Source organism: Lolium perenne, chromosome 7 (assembly GCF_019359855.2).
Source record: "Lolium perenne isolate Kyuss_39 chromosome 7, Kyuss_2.0, whole genome shotgun sequence".
In the NCBI taxonomy this organism is placed as follows: Eukaryota; Viridiplantae; Streptophyta; class Magnoliopsida; order Poales; family Poaceae; genus Lolium; species Lolium perenne.
Genome location: NC_067250.2, coordinates 188,503,965 through 188,521,280, shown reverse-complemented (window position 1 = coordinate 188,521,280; position 17,316 = coordinate 188,503,965). Strand labels below are relative to the sequence as shown.

Here is a 17,316-nt window from a genome sequence, read left to right as displayed (position 1 = left end):
TAGTGATGGTCCTCATGTGACTGCAAAGGTACCGAGAGCAATGTCTGCAGCATTCCGTGGGAGAAAGCATTACACCAACCAGAATGTGCTAGCAGCCGTGGATTTCGATCTGAGGTTCACATACGTGATTGTTGGCTGGGAGGATTCAGCTCATGATGCAAGCATCATGTCCGACAGTTTGTCAAGGCCTGATGGGTTGCAAATCCCTAATGGAGAGTTCTACCTTGAAGATGCTGGATATGCATGCCGACCTGGTATTCTACCTTCCTTTAGTAAAACAAGGTACCACCTCCACAAGTTTACTGCAAGGAACCGATCTCAAAATGTGAAAGAGTTGTTCAATCTACCAGAGTAGTCTAGTTGGGTGTGGCTTGCATTTGATTAGCTTTTTATCTGATTTTTCTCAATAAACCTATTGTGGATCTAGATTTAGCATCTCTTGCGCTAACATTTCTTTTACAAAAATACTACCTCTAGCATGTTTAAATTAGTAGACTCCAAGGTAGGTTTGATGGCTTTTTACATTTGTTTAGCTTTCTAGAACCTCCTTGGTGCAAATGAATTTCGCAGAATTTCAATCCATTGGAAATTTTGTTTTGATTACAAACAGAAGCAATGAGGAATTTTATGGGTCACTGCAATCTAACGTCTTGGAAAATGTTATATTATGTCAATCATCAGTTCATATAATCCGGCAAAACAGGAATATAAGCCTTCTTTACCACCCCTTAGGGCCACTTATATAATCCAACGATATAATTTTTATATTTATCGTAATGCCTTGGTTATGTTAGTGCTTTGTTGTTGTAGTTATGTTAAGAATTTTGGGGAAACTCTCCCGGCTGGGCCGAGCTAGTCAGCTAGATGTAGCCTTTTAGTTTTAAACACTTAGGATTTGTATTTAAATTAAAAAAAACTAAAATAAAATTCTAGAGGTAGGGAAAAAACATACTGCCAACAAACAAAGTCTTAATATGAAATACTTGTATTGTAGAGTACACAAAAATGACGAAAATTGACATATTTATAGTGAATAGTGCATATTTCAACCCACTATATAATTTGTCAAATTTTATTATTTTTGTGCAACCTAGACAACAAAGTATTTTGTATTGATATTTTACAGGATTATAGTATATATCATTTTCTTCGTCCATCATTCTGTTTCTATTTTTAAAAATTTAAAATATAAATTTTAAGTGTTTGAAAATAAAGAGCTACATGTAGCTCAGCCATTAATTGTTCACTCTCAAGAATTTTGACCTTAGCTTCTGCCCTCCCATCTCCTTACCATCTAGAAGAGAGCACATGAAAACGAAAACCTCTTTTGTTGCCCAGTTTCTTTCTTTTTTCAAAAAACTTTAAAACTTTTGATTTTATAGTTCTAGAAAATTTTTAAAAAATATATAGACGTATGGATTGTTGAAATCTATCAATATGTAAATTTTCAGATTAAAATACATTCTATTTTTTCCTCGGTAAAAATGACAAAATCTCACAAAATGAAAAAATCTTGATTATAGTGTACTTTTCAGTATTATTCACCAACGATGAAATCAAAATTTGTTATTTTTGCTGAATCCAAAATACAACATATTTCGTTCCGAAAATTTACACATTTGTAGATTACAATATTTCTATATCATGGTACTTTTTCGATTTTTATGACATGTCTAAAATAAAATTTTCATAGATTCAAAATAGACCTACATGTAGCTCTGTCTACATATCGCGACTCTACACATGAAAATACATATATTCCAGGATGTGAGTGGCGCCGCATTTGTCCCCAATGATTGTGAAAGATTTTACTTCCAAAATAAAGGATGTACGCATTGCTGTTACACACAGGTCATTGAACATACACGACCTGAAGCTCAAGACTTGCTACACGATAAATTATCCAGTCTTGTTTCTGCTCAGTTCTAACAGCAAATATCTTGGGCGTGGCCTCTGTTCATCAGCAGATGACATGAATCCACAACTTCCAAGTACAAGCCAAAGAGCAGCATATGAGCAAAACTCCTCTCTAATTTTTTTAACAGGGGAAAGGCCCAGAAGGGCTAGTGCTGCATTAAATTGTGTCGGTGGACGTACATTTTGTATACAGGACCACCAAAACGGAAATTACAACACCCTCCTGAAACTTAGCACAAAGGGCCCTATAGAATAAAGACTCCACCGTCGGACGCTCGACTCACCACCGGGGACAACACCACTTGGGGGAAGGAGAACGGAAGACGCTGACGAGAATCTCTGCAGGGGACTCCACAAAGGAGGTTGAACTAATGACACTGATGGTATCTGGAGAGGCCGCGTCTTCCGCCAGAAATCATGGTGTTGGCTCATCGATATGTATCCTGCAGCAATGAACAAGTAAAATTAATTTGAATACTGCACATTGAATACTACACACCCTAATAAGAAAATGATATACTTTCAAGCATCACAAATAACCAGAGTTCCCAACTGAAAGCTAGTTTCAGCAGACCATAATAAGAAAATATACTTCGAGCATCATATATAATCACTTTAAGTACTGGGCAACCTCCTTTGTGGAAACCTGAACAAAGACCAGAATAAGCATCTGCCCAATGCATCTGGGCAAACACCACAACACATCAGATAGCAGCAACCAATGCTCCAAATTATCAACCATCAGGTTTTTGCAGCTTTCATAGGTTCCACAACATAAATGCCAAAAGAAAATGCCAGGCACTAGAAGGTTTGGGATGTTCATCAAGCTCATGACAAATCAAGAGAAGGATTCAGGTATTCCTAATTGATCATTTACCCTCTCCCATAGATAAAAACTTCCAAAGTGATTGGTAACCATATCACACAAACTACGAGATGAGTACCTGATTTAACAGAAGTAATTTAGCTTTAGCTTCAGAACAGTCAGCTTTGAAGTCTGGCAGTCAGCAGGTGCTGCCCCGGAACAAGAAAGCATCAGGAATAGAAGCTGGATCTAGCTCATAGAAGCCACAGAGTTTCCCACCTTTTTCTTCTGTCAGGCGGAAGGAAGGTATAAGGTGGGAAAACCTTGACTTCTCATTTGCAGGTATCTCCAAAATACCTCTTTCATTGTCAGGCCTGAACACAAATCTGTAACCATCTACTTGAGTCAGAAATGAGAATTTTGTGCTAGCTTCAGTGCGCTCGGTAATCTCACCAATGACACATTCACAAGCATCATTGCTGGAAGGAACCCAGTCAGGTGCCCAGTTTTTGTAAATGACCCAGATTTCCCCTACTCGCGGGTGAATTTCGAACACCCGTTGCCAACCACTAACTTGGTTAGCTTCTACTAAATGAGAGAATGCATCATTTGAATCATACTTGATCCTCCAGTTTTGGAGCTTAAATCTCCCACAGCTCACAGGTATATCATGATCCAACCACATCTTCTCTTGCTCCAGTTGTGGACAATGTTCGAGCCAAGTCAAATGCAACCTGAACGGTTCCGTATCAACTTTGCTCACCCAACCGTAGTACTTTGGAAATTTGTCAAGATCGCAGTAAAGGGCCCATATCTGGCCACGTTCGAACTTATTATATGATCGTCCTTCTTCAAAATTATAAAATTCTGAGTCTGGATATGTTGCAATGGTACTTGGAGAGGTGTACAATTGCTGAGAAGAACCAGGCACACTTGCAGTACGGACCTTCTGTTGCTGATTTGGCGTTCGTTCAGGAAAATCATCCATATGTTTTGCTCCACTTCGCTTATTTTCTTTTTGAACACTTTGTTCATTTCCAGGACCTGCTGTACTAAAACCACTGGCATCAATGAAGCCACTATTAATTGTCTTGTCAATGGTAACTGACGGAAATGCTACATCCAGGTTACTAGGAAGTGATGCACTATCTAGTTCAAGAAACCCACTTGCCACACCTACCTTTTCATTTCCTTTTGTTCTATAAGATGGGATACTGTGAGAAAATCGAAGGAGTTCACTAGATGGTATAACAAATGATGATTTGCCAATTACTTTTGCAAATAGACTGACAAAACCTTTAATCTTGACCAAGGGAGCAACAGCAACTCCAGCTTCCATTGTGAAATCTGACAGGACCTCCACAATGTCATAGTCGTATGTTTTATGGTTATCTGCATCTGAGCTCCACTGCATACTCCAACCCTTATAAAGAGCCCATACCTGGCCCTTCCTGGGAGATATTTCATACGAACTCCTTTTTCGGCCTTTACCCCATGGAACAATATGAGAAAACATGAGGGTACCTGGTGATACATCTGTTTCTCCTAATTTATATGTACCACAAGCAACAGGCAGTTCATCAGTCCATCTATCTTCTTCTTCATTCATTGCCTCATGCTCCAGCCAAGTGTACTGAACTGTGAATTTGGTAGCATCTACACGCTTTATTCGAGCATAATACCGTGGCATGCCATCGCGGTCATCATAAACTGCCCAGATCTGATCAACTGCAAACAGACTATTATGCCTGCATTTATCAAAGTCAAAAAATTCTGGGTCAGGGTAGGAAAATTGCCCAGAATTGGAGGGCTTCTTCACAGCAGCTGCATCATGCATAACTTCCTTAATGTTTTCCTGGTTGCCTTCATCGGTAGTACGTCCTTTCTCTTGTTTTTGTGCTTTGCTGGAGACATGAGCTTCACCAATTTTTACATCAACAGGAGCAACATTACCATCAAACATTTCGGCATTTGAAAACCAATCTTTTATTGTTCTTTTCTTTTTGCTAGGGGAAACCACGATATTGGCATCAGGGTTTGCCTTTCTCCTAGCTGATCTCCGGGGGCTAGGGCTGCCAATAGCACCTGGCTCTGCTGATGTATCTACTACCCTACTACATGTGTTTGTACTATCAGCAATATCTGGATCAGCAGGGCCAGATGCCATCTTTCCATTTGCCTTGTCATTTGAACTTGGGGTAGATGATTTAGACAGATTTCCTGCTGAAAATTCAACCCCCCTTTTCTCACCTGCCTCTGCATGGTTAACCTTCTCATCGCCAACTGTGCTGGCACTCTTCATGTGTTTATCATTTGTTGCTACATTCACTGAGGGCTTAGCATCACGGTTCAACCTAGGAGAGAACTTTCTAGAACAGTCTTGTTGACTGGGAAAACTACTCTGTTGTCCAACACCATTGGTTGCATTTGATGTGAATACAGAAGGCACATCTTGTTCGTTCAGCTTAGAAGCAACGAAATTTTTATTGCAGTTCTGACAGCGGATGCTATGATTTAGTATGGCACTGTAGTACTGATATTTTGTTCTACAGTGATTACATTTGGTCCAGATTGCATGTTCAGCAAAGGTTGATGGAACTGATTTCTTCATTGGTTCTGTGTTCTGCTTTTGCATTCTTGCCTGCTTTGGCTTCTTACCCTGCATTGGTTGGGTAGCCTGCTTTGGCTGTGTACTTTTATTTGGTTGGGTACCTTGCTTTTGTTCTGAATCCTGCTTTGGTGCAATTTTAGAAGCAACCCTCCATTTGCTGTCATATGCAGGTCTTTTTGTTCGATCAGACAATGTTGAGTTAGCTTCTGCAACCAATTTGAAAGCAGCTTCTGCACTAGGGAAACTGTTTTTATCAGGGTGAAGGGAGAAGGCAAGCTTCCGGTACTGTTTCTTTATGGTTGCATCATCCGCCATTACATCCACTTGGAGAATACCGTAGAAGTCCAACAAACCATTTAACTTTGCCTCTGCTGCACAATGTACTTCACAGACAGTCAACAGCTGGGATAAGTTCTCAAGTTCTGGAAAAATCCTTTGTGCTTTCAGTGCAATCCTTTTGGCACCAACAAAGTCCTTGTTTTCTAACTTTTTTACAACAATTTCCCTAGCCTTGATGGCCTCTTCTCTGTTGCACTCCATAATACTGCTCCTGAAATTGGTTTGGAAAATCACACACCTTCACATAAAATTTGTGAACTGAAAAAGGCATATAAGACCCAAATTTGAACTCAGCCTACCTTTCCAAACTATCTCAAAAGTATATGAACAGCATGGACCAGCTCGCAGATACGAACAAGAGTTTCTTGTTTGTCAAATCCTGGAAATTTGTGAAAGAAAGGAAGAATAACAAAGTTAAAAAACCATGTTAATATCCAACAAAATATACATATGGACTTCAAGATGATGATGCTACTTTGTGAAGTAAATAACTAATAGCAGATTATATGAATAAATACTGTGTGGTGCTAAATTGCTAATACACCTAGTTAGCTAGGTGTTTTACTCATTCTCAGGCCTTTGCATGGGTCCTCTAGCTATGTAAGGTTTTGGCCTAGCCTTGCTTATAAACCAGGTCTGTCAATTCTACTCCCTCTGTCCCAGGAAAGATGTTCGGACGGGTCATTTTGCAAAACAAAACAAAAAATACTAGAGGAAATTCCGACAAACGCCGCAGTCAACAGGCTCATCTTCCTTGCTCGGTCGCTCCACTCACCCGCTCGCCCGTCGTGGCTCCCCCTCCGCCGTATAGTTTGCCCTCGTTGCTCCCCTCCGCCGACTAGTTCCCCGCGCCGTCTAGCTCGCAGGTCCCCGCGCTGCTCCTCCCACCGCAGAAGGTTGGATTTTTCTGTCCAAGGTTGGATTTTTCTGTGCAATACACCGCTGCTGCCTTGCTTCCCCCACACCGCCTTGCTGGATCTGAGAGCAGCGGTGCTCTATCTGCTCCCGACGGTGAGAAGTTCCAGGTCGCAGCGAGCAGCATTGCTCGATCTGCTCCCCGAGTTATGGCAAGAACTTGAAGCCGATGGGGTGGTTGTGGAGCAGAGGAGGGTACGGGAAAGGCAGCAACAATGGCTTCTCCAGATTCGGGAGACGATGGCGGAGGCAGTGGGATCCTCAGCCACTCCTGCACCATTGAGAGGCTCTATGCCTAGGAGAGGAAGCTGTTTCTTGATGTCAAGGTGCGCCCAGCTGATGGATCGGCTTCCTGTGCGATGGGATCGCCCTACTGGCGGCGGATCTTCGGATCGCCGGTGGTGAGGGCCCCTAGGGTCTCTGGAGGCGCTGCTGAGATGGTGGAGGCGGCCTCACGTCAGAATAAAGGTGCTGGAGCTCGGTCCCCATCTCGGCAAGGCCACGTGTGGCGGCGCCGGCGAGCTGCTGGCCTGGTTTCCTCTCAGATCGGTGGATCTGGGGAGGGTGGTCTCTCCGGGCACGGTCGTCTGTCGACTCTGCCGTGGAGCTTTGGGAGTCGGAGGGCTGTTGTTACTGCTGTCTTCCCCTCGGCCGGCCGTGGTGGCGAGGGAGTGGAAGGGGATGGTACAATCGCCTTCCTCGTTAGGGTTTTTAGGGTCTTTTTTTTGAGATGCGACTGTCGCGTCGTGAAGCTTCTTCCGGCCGGCCATGGTGGCGAGGGGAGGAGCTGGCTTGACGTGGCGTCGATGGTTGGGACCTACTGCTCGGGGTCCGTGGATTGGAGGTTCTGCTTGGTCTCCACCATCTCCCGCCTGCCCGATGGTCTGGAAAAGATTATTAGTTCTCACCCCTCGGGGTGGGCACTCCTGCGGTGTTCAAAGCCCAATGTGGCGAAGGTGGCGGCGGTGACTCGATGGTGTCTGAAGACGGGTGGCTTCCGGATTCGGTCTCTGTACTTGGGTGGTGACGATGAGGACGATGGGCTTGATTGCGATTTGGGAGTACGGTGTGTGGTCTTCTGGGTCCATATTGTATTTTCCTTTTTTTGTGGAGTCGTTTGTAATCGGTTTCACCATTGTTGAATTCCATCAATTGTTATCTAAAAAAAAGGTGCGCCCAGCAGCAACCCACAGTAATTTACATCGTAGCTTCAGTTTTGATTCATTGAAATCTACAGTAGTTTGGGCAGATAGATTCATCGAAATGTGCTGCAGTAGTAGTAGTTCAGAAATGTACAGCTTGACTAGATAAATCTCAAGCAGTGGCGTATATTGCTAAGAAAACAGTCATTTTTGGATTATTATCAGCAACTCTCTAGCACAATTTCAGTCAAGGAACTCTCTTGCCCATGAGTACAATTTTAGTTTTTTAGTGGATTGAAATTTAGGCATTGTCAGACAGCACCATCGGTTCTTCTCTTATGGCAAGCTGCAAAATATTTTGGGAAATTGCTGCTGATATTTTTTGGGCCATCTATTCGCATCCTAGCAGATGTTACCTGTGCTCTCTTCTTTTGTCTCGACACTCCATCCTGTTGCTACATGGGGTTGAAACCTTCAGGTCATTAGGAAATAGGTAGCTCTTTATAGCGCATTACCTGGAGCAGACCGTGAGTCCTTTGCAAGAAGTTTCTGTTGCTCTTGGCTAGCTCCAAGTCTGATGCGTAGCTGTTTTCTGAGGTTGTGCACACAAAAGTTGCTACAGCTAGTAATATGTGGCTGACTAAATCTTTGGGATACACATCAGATTCTTCTTGCTTCCTACGAAAATGAGGTTTCTACATGGAGGAAAGTGAAGAGGATCATGAGCTGTTTCTGAAAAAATTGGCTAGAGAAAATGCAAATTCTGTGGTGGAATCTGAGCAGCAGAATGATGAGGTGCCTGTGAGCAAGTGGTTTATTCCTTGCCCATTCTGCAACACAAGTTAGCTACTCTCGGTGTTGGTACAAATCCTGAAATTCTGGTGACAGTTGCTAATGTGGTGTCTCAGTTCTCTCCTCTATCTCAATCCTGTAGCCACCATTGGTGGTAGTTACTGCTCATGCAACTATGGATAACATAGTGTACAAAGCTGCTACCCTGTCACGCTACTGACAACTCATTTTGTAATTGCTGTAAAACAATGTGGATGGTCATTTGCTTGTCTACTTCTTAACTCCTGTTTTTGTTTACATTAACTTATATCCTTGTTTGAATGGAAGTTCAAGAGCTAATATCATTGTCCACCGTTGATCTGATCACTGTATCTCGTTATACATGTACCTTGGTTCTTCTTCTTCTTCAGAGATGAACTTGAATCCCGAAGGCATGGGAGCAGGAGCAGCACAAGCTACACCGGCGGCAGGGAAGAAGAAGCACGCACGCGAGCGACATTATTGTGGCGGCGCCACCCGTTTTTGGTCACCAGAGGAGCTACGGGGAAAAGGGTCTTGGAGGACCAGCAGATCACCCTGAAGCTTTTGAACGGCTCAGGGAGGCCTGAGGAGGCGCGACGACGTCAAGCTCATGTGGGGAAGCGATGGTCGGACTGGGAGGAGACGGCAGAGCTCCTCTGCACCCCACCAGCGGAAGAGGATGAGGAGGAGGTGGAGCTCCTGGTCGAGCGGAGGAGACGAGGAAGCGGAGCTCCTGGTCGACCGGAGTGAGCTGCAGATCGCGAGGGGCAACGGCGGCGGACGGCCAAGGCGTACGGCGGCGGGGGGCAGCCGGGATGCTCTCGTTAGCCATTGTTTAATAGCGCGCCTCGTTTAATAGCGCCAGTTTTGGCGTGTAGGATGGCGCAGAAGCCCACGCGCGGTAAAAAATTTAATGCGCGCTGCGTTTTCGCGCACCTGCTGGATCTTCGCGCGTCCGCTCCTGCGCTGCATTTCAGCGGTTTCTTTAGCGCGCGCGGTTTCCAGCACCTGCTGGAGATGCTCTTAGTAGCATGCACAAAACTCTCTACTGGTGTAGGATACCCTGCAAATGGTACTTCTACTTTCATTAACATACAGTTCCAGAAGCCCTCCTATACCATTTAAAAAAATATGCTGCGACTTCTATTAGGAGGTTCAAGACTTCAAATGCATATTTCAATGTCCAAGTATTCCATACTTAAGGGTGTGTTCAGCAGTGTCCTGCCTCCGAGCTTCACTAAATCCGCGCTCGGAGCCGGATCACATGGTCGAGCTTCACCAAATCCGCGCTCGGAGCCAGCCCACATGGTCCAGCTCCACGAAGTTGGATTCATGGATCTAGGGAGAATTGCTTCACAAAATGCAGCTGGAATTTTCTGTATCCACGGATCTGAAGAACATGGACTCCACATGTTTACGAGAATTGTGACCACTAAGTTACATAATACTAGTTCATTTGGAGAGGCAGGAAAGTCTTCTCCCCCAAGCTCCCTCATACGCCTGCAACCCTAGCCCAAGCCCCGCTGCTGCTCTCCGTCCTCCTCGCGTCCCCACCAACCACAGGCCCAGCGTAGCTTGTTCCCGTCTTTGTCGTGGCGCTACCCCTCCTCCTCCCTGCCACACTCCCCCTCCTCCTGGCCGCCGCACCTCGACCGAGCATGGTGTGCTGCCCCTTCGTCAAACTCCTCGGACCCCACTGGCATCCGTCCCCACCCCTGACCAAAGCTCAGCCGAACAAAACGAGCCCCGCCTAGCGGAACTTTTTGGAGCAAGATTTGCAGATTTTATGGAGTTCCAAGTTTTGTCAAACACGCCCTAACTATCAATAGATCATGCTAGGAAGCGTATTACCACCAAGAAGATGCATGTGTGTCCTTCATACAACCACAAACCAATTGAAGAATTAAAACAAAATTAAGCATCCATTGTCCACCAGTGGTAAAAGAATAATTATACAAGAGAAGTGGGTGGATAGACATGGGGGCTCGCTTAAACACCACCACCACATGGATCACCTTGGCATTCAGCAAGAGAGCAGTTGCAGGCAAATTGGAAGAGGCAACCACTAAGGACAGACACATTTGAGAAAAGAACTACATTGATGCATTTAGATTCTCAACTCATGGCGGAATGATCCGATTGCTCGGCACATGGTAAATATCAGCCAGATTGTGGAAATCAAAACCAATTAGCGAATCTACCCGGAGCATGGAGACAGCAGGGGAATATCAATGACAAAGCAGATGCTAGTGAGGGTCGGATGCCTCTCACTGTCGCCGGTTGTGTCTCGTCTGCTCTTGCCTCCCGCTATGATCACTAGAGGATAGGAGACAACGGGCTTTCAAGGGGTTTCGCACTTTGGTGCTCTCCTCTTAACAATGTAGAAGTTGGAGACGAACAAAACCAATTCTGACCAACTGCGCAACAGACCAACTTGCGCACCAAATCCTCGACTAAAAGACTATTCTCGGCCAGCAATAAATTGTTGCTCTCGGATCAACACAGAAACTGTGAACAACGAGACCTTTGTCATCAAGATATAGGTGTATAGTTCTTGGCACGAAAATTAAAGAACATATGTCGGAGGGAAAATCACACCAGTTTTGGGCGGGGTTACCCATGAAAAATAGAGGAGTTTGCATATAAGATAACGAAACGTAATCAAAATCCCCCGAAAAAAAACAGGCGAGTGGTGCAACGCAATATACACTCTATATTTGGAACTTTTCTAAAAAAACAAATATGCCCTATATCTAGGTACAAAGGGAGTATAAATAACAAATCACCAAATAATATCAGGCTTTGATGTCCACAATACCTACCAAAGATGGAATGAAAAGGATCGCATCATGCTGTGCCTCCATGGGCCGCCGAGCCTGTTGTTGCAATGATAGGTGGTCCTGGGATGATAAGGTTCGCTGGATTGGATTTGTTTTAACCCGTACCAACCCAGGCTCGGGATCGCTGAGAAGCTCATGCCCTATTTGTGGTCGTGACGACTCGTTTGGTATAAGTGCGAGGAACATGCAGAGCGAGGCATCAGTAAAGGAGACCAGCTCTTCAGTACCGAGCGTGAGGAAGATGCGGAGCGCCAAGGGACCAGGAGTAATGAAGATCCACACCTCGGCGAACCCGGTAATCCTCGGACCACCTCCATCCCTAAACACCAAAGCACAGGTCACCCTCCCACTCTCCCTCACTTCCTTGACCCAAGGTGCGCAAATCCAGCGGAACGACGCTAGGCTCAGCCCCGAAGATGACAACCCCGCCACATATATGAGATCGTTTCACCTTCACCATCAATACACCCTGGCCAGCCGCTGCTTTCTTCAAGCTCAACCCTAGTTGGTTTTTTCTTTTTCTTTTTGTGGATCCTAGTTGAAATGGCTTGACTTATGTGAGTATTCGGTGAGGCAAGCATGGTCAACCTTGGATTTTAGTTGAGATCTGCATGTTGTTTGAGATGGATCGGCTTGCGTAAAATTTGGTACTCCACTTTGAAGAGCTGGTTGCTTATTAACTCAAATAATTAGTGCTTTGTCATAGAAATTTCAAGAATGTGTCGTGCTTCTAATTGTGATTGACTGAATCAAACGAAAGAGAAGCTATTTTCATGCTCTTTCTGTTTCAAACTGGCGGCAGAACCTATCTCAGAGCTGGATGTGGGTTCTAAACACAACAGCAACACCGAGCAACGGGGATGGAGTATTCATTGAGGCGAGCACGGTCAACCGTGGATTTTAGCTGAGATCTGCACGTTGTTTGAGATGGATCGGCTTGCTTCAATTTTGGTACTCCACTTTGAAGAGCTTGTTGCTTATTAACTCAAATAATTAGTGTTTTGTCAAAGAAATTTCAAGAATGTGCTGTGCTTCTAATTGTGATTGACTGAATCAAATGAAGAGAGGCTATTTTCATGCTCTTTCTGTTTCAAACTGGGGGCAGCACCTATCTCAGAGCTGGATGGGGGTTCTAAACACAACAGCAACACCGAGCAATGGGTAGTTCTGAACATGTTCGCCACCCTTGCATATAGCAGCAATGCACAAACATAGTTTCCATGTCAGGTAATTTCTAAGTCTCTTAACATAAAGCAGCCATAAGGTCATAACAGCAAGAATACATTGTGCACAAGTCATGGAAGTTCCTTTTAGTCAAACTCAATTCATCATGACACGTCACTTAAGAACCATCATGCATCTCTTTCAGCAAATTTTTCCTAACACTATGTATACGCTCGTCGTCACTAAAGCTGCCTAAAACCACTGGTCCCCTTTGAATACCCAGATATGCCATAGCAAGAACACACGATTCAAAACACACTTCTATCAATACAATCCTTCTCATCTTCTTTCTTTAATTCTATTCTTTATGCAAGATACCAACTATAGATGATCTGGCATGAAGCTGGTACGATGCAATTATCTGTTTGCAAGATAGAGTTCTACATAGAATAGTAACACTACATCGTATGCAACAAGACAACAGAAAAAAAAAAATGGTAAAGCAATTATTACCTTCAATCAGCAACACTTCAAGCGGCCAGAACAGCTAACTACGCAACCTGAACAAAAAATGCAGTGACATGGTAAGCTGCGGTTCAGTTTGAGTATTTTGAAAAAAAAAAACAAATGGAACTGCAGCAGCTGCACAGGTCAAACTCTACCCTAAATCCTGTGCAAACTGCACTGCAGAGATCAAACACATAGTGTAAACCATGATTCAATTTGAGGATTTAGGGTTTAAAGGGGATTACCTGCAGCTGCTCCATTGAAGGGAGTTGGAAGAGGAAGGGGTGACGGAGACCATGCCATGAGGCGCAGGCGGAGGAGGCCAGCTTCCATCGGAGCACCTCTGCACGGGACATGGGCTCACATCGGAGACAGCGGCACGCAGGTGACTCTTCTCCGGCCACCCTCATCAGTACCTCTTCATGCTCTCTGGCTCCATCTGCTCCCCCCAACCCCGCCAGTGCGCCTTACCGTTACCCACATCCACCCCCTCGCCCAAACCTCTCCGATGTGAGCCCATGTGCCGTGAAGAGCAGCTATGATGGAAGCCAGCCTCCTCCGCATGTCATGGTCCCCCTCAGCCCCTTCCTCTTCCAACTCCCTTCAATGGAATGGAACCCTACTTTGTCTGCAGTCTTAAGCACAAATTATCATGTGCCATGCAATACCTAGAACATTTTCCTTCCTCTTGATCTAAGATCAATATTTTGAAGATGAACAATGGAAGTGATTTGCATACCAAAAGCTATCGATCTGTAGTTAAAACCCATCAATACACCTAAAAAAAATTAGGTTTTAAGCTAGCAATGACATCTAAATATTCTAACAATAAATACTTCATCTGAAAGAGTGAAGGAGTAATTTGACTAGGTAATTCCTATGAAGCAATCTGCGTTATCATCAGATGGAGAACCACTAATGCAACTCGTGAAGTCATGTTAACACAAAATAACACTGTCGGGCTCAAGATGCTCCAACAATTTGTTAGATTAGCCGATTGGCTTCCAAGAAGGCAAAGCAATTCTAACTGGTACTACAGTTCCGCCACTTGCCCGCTTTCCAGACTTCACTCGCTTGATATAAATACATGCCAACTCGCATATCAGCACGGCGCTATAAGATAACTCGTACCAATGCCAAAATTTGCAAACCGACAAACTCTTCCATGTTTCTTACTCACCATGTAATCAAAGACCAGCAAAAATCAGAAGAATCCCAGAATATACATCTCTCTATATATACAGCAAACGCTGGGCATATCAGTTCTACACACGCTCCCTGTACCAACCAAAATCAGTACGAACCGACTACGCAGTTCGATTCCGGCGACCACCACGCCGAGCAGATTGTTTTTTTCCACTAAAACGAACTAAAAACCCTAAGAGCTAAGCGCGCGCGAGGGTAGAGATCGCCCCACAGCCAACAATGTACAGGGACCGAAACGCCAGATCTTACCATGGTACCGCCCCTGCGCTCGCCGAAGGTCGCGCCTCGCTCCTCCTTGCGATGGACTCCGCGCCGACGAGAAGGGGGTGCGGCGACGAGAAGGGGGTGGAGTGGCGGTGTGGAATCGAGCCCAGCCGTCGCCGCTCCGCTTTCCCCCAGTGGATAAACCCTCGCTTTGGGCTGGGGCGGAGACAGGAAATAATTATCGCCCGGAGCACAAAATTCAGCTATTGAGAGGGCAAAAGCACAATATATACGTAGGTTTTAGGCTAAATATAAGTAGGGACCTAAAACAAAATTTTGGATCCTAGGACGGGCCACAGGGTCCTGCTGCCCCCCTCCTCTACCACTGCCCCGCATTAGGCTGGTGCCAATGCACCACTACACTACGGACCCTGCTACGCAGTGCTATAGCACTATATAGTCTACCGGAGTGCCCCCCTGTCCGAATCGTTTTCTTTCCCAAAATAGAAAGTGGTCCCGCCCGGTGTCCTGTCTGCTTTTCCAATTTGGACCGGCGGGCCAGGACAAAACGCAACGCTCCAAAAAAAGTACAAATTGCCGTTGGTCGGCTTGCGACCAACAATATCTCACCGTTGCCCAGGCCCAAAAGACAACTCGCTTATACATCCTCGTCCCCAAACCCTATCTTCGACCTTCTTCCTCCTCCAGTAGCCAAACAGCTTCATTGCTGGATACTAAACTCCAGGATACACAATCCAGCCAACAAAAATACATCTGGAGTTGAGCAAACGTACCAGGAGACAAATCTGCAATACGATCTGAGAAAAAACATCATCTAGGTACACTATCTGCTTACCAGTACAAATCTGCAAGTTTTTCTTCTCTTCTCAAGCTCCTGAAGATCTCCTCCAACTACCAGTTCCTGCTATTACCAGTTCCTGCTATTACATGTACAAAATCCTATTACCAGTTCCTGCTATTCTAATCTCTGATGGATTTCTACTCAAGCTCTCAATCCCAGAGCTGCTTTTGTACACCTTTGTACATCTAACTCAATCTACTAGCACAAACTTGCTGTCATGAACTGGTAGATCTAGAGTAGTAGCTTTGTACAAAAAGCATGAGAGAACACAGATGTATATTTGTCTGTTATGGGGGCAACAGGTATGGATTTGGAGCATGTAAAAAAACAGGATTTTGCAAACACAAAAAAGTAATTTGAACCTGTGAATGCATAAATGATAACATTTGTTTATGTAAAAATCTTTGTCTTACATGGTCTTTCCCTACGAAGTTGCGGATGCATTGTGCGATTACATGTGCATGTAGAACCGAATAACTGAAATACTATTTTGCACAGGCATGTAGAAAGAATCATAAAACTGGCAAAATAATTGATGTAATTTTGCACAGGCTTGTAGAAAAGAATCATAACTGGAAAATAACCATGCACAGCTGGTGTAAATTGCACATGCATGTAGAACTCCAACTTCATTGTCACGAGTAGGGCATCGACGTGTCACTGTTGTACTCATTTTTCATGGATACATGTGCATTAACACCAGAACATGGTAGCTAAAAACAAAACTAGAGTAGATACGAAACATATTTGGTTCTGATTGCATCCAAAATCCATGGAACTTCATTGTCTATAACCTAAAGACGAACCTAAAAGAAGGATTTTAAGCCTTGTTCTTTCCAGCTAGTTGTTGTTGGAGAATGACATCAGTTGGGTGGACATCCAAAAACATCAGTTGATGTAAGCTGTGCAAAAAAAAGGAAAGTTCTTGTTAGTGGGCATGTTATTCTCAAAGTATACATAAGAAATTAAAAATCGGAAGATTTGAAAAGCAACATTAGTTTTGTAGATAACTTGAAATTATTACTAGTACAAAAGCACCGAAAAAACAAACAAACTACTCGTATGTAAAATGTTTCTACATTTGTATTGTAGCATCTGGCTAGTTTTTACAATTGCTAGTTTGGTTTGTTTAAGGAACCAGTAAGTTGAATTACATCTTATTCTCTATTTTCAGACATGGGTGGAAGAAGTCTTTGTTGGACTAGATCTTAATGAACCTTTCATGGAAGATGATTCAATGCTTGATGATTTGGATGAACAACCATGCAGCAGATAAACCAACAACCGGAGCGAAGGATCGAAAAATTCGTGAGCAAAGCAATACCGCAAAGAAATGCAAATACAGAGCAATGCAAAACAGGAGCCAATTCAAATCCGAACATAGCAAGCATGTAAATCCAGAGCAGAGCAACATAGGTGCTTCACGACACGAAGCTACATCCGGTCACACCTTTGTCAAGTGATGATTCAGCGGTGATGATGATGAAGAAGTTCGATCGACACCGTGCGGTCAAACTGAAATCCAAACACCTTTCCCGGGGATGAAATTTGATACATGGGAGGAGGCAAAGATGCACTACAACAAATACGCCCATAAGATTGGATTTTCCATCAAATGTAGTACATCGAAGAACTCGACTCTTGATGGCCAGAAGGACAAGCAATTGTTTGTTTGTAACAAGAGTGGGAAAAATGAGGACATTAATCGGCTAGAAGCTCCACCGGTTCGGCGGAGGAACCGTACCATCACTAAGAAAACTGATTGCAAGGCTAGGTTGAGAGTAAAGAGGAAAGGGCGAAGTGGCATGTGACATACTTCATAGAAGAGCATAATCACAAATTGGTTGAAGTTCTCCCTGAAAAAGTACTTGAGGTCTCATAAAGGGATTCCCAAGGAAGAGAAGGATTTTGTTAGGATGTTGCACAAGGTAAACCTGTCAGCTGGTAGGATTATGAGGATAATGGGAGAAGTGTATGGCGGGCTAGCTAAT

General features: G+C 44.2%; 1 protein-coding gene across 5 annotated transcripts; it reads right to left on the bottom strand.

Moving 5' to 3' along the window:
* Positions 1 to 1,841: 1,841 nt before the first annotated feature.
* Positions 1,842 to 14,716, bottom strand: LOC127326210 (uncharacterized). Of its 5 annotated transcripts, XM_051353073.2 has the most exons (6): positions 14,509 to 14,715; positions 13,299 to 13,672; positions 13,060 to 13,106; positions 5,972 to 6,051; positions 2,862 to 5,883; positions 1,842 to 2,360 (listed from the first exon to the last, which is right to left on the bottom strand). In XM_051353073.2, exon 5 carries the CDS (start codon positions 5,871 to 5,873, stop codon positions 2,922 to 2,924), a length of 2,952 nt encoding a protein of 983 aa, XP_051209033.1. In that variant the 5' UTR covers positions 5,874 to 5,883; positions 5,972 to 6,051; positions 13,060 to 13,106; positions 13,299 to 13,672; positions 14,509 to 14,715; the 3' UTR covers positions 1,842 to 2,360; positions 2,862 to 2,921. The 5 variants fall into 5 exon arrangements, with proteins under 5 accessions (XP_051209033.1, XP_051209035.1, XP_051209032.1 ...); XM_051353075.2 differs by lacking the exon at positions 13,299 to 13,672 and having other exon boundaries at positions 2,862 to 5,877; positions 14,509 to 14,716; XM_051353072.2 differs by lacking the exon at positions 13,299 to 13,672.
* Positions 14,717 to 17,316: the final 2,600 nt, after the last annotated feature.

Excerpts from the sequence above, each read along its gene's own strand:
- LOC127326210 (XM_051353075.2), bottom strand. The coding sequence starts at position 5,873 with ATGGAGTGCAACAGAGAAGAGGCCATCAAGGCTAGGGAAATTGTTGTA.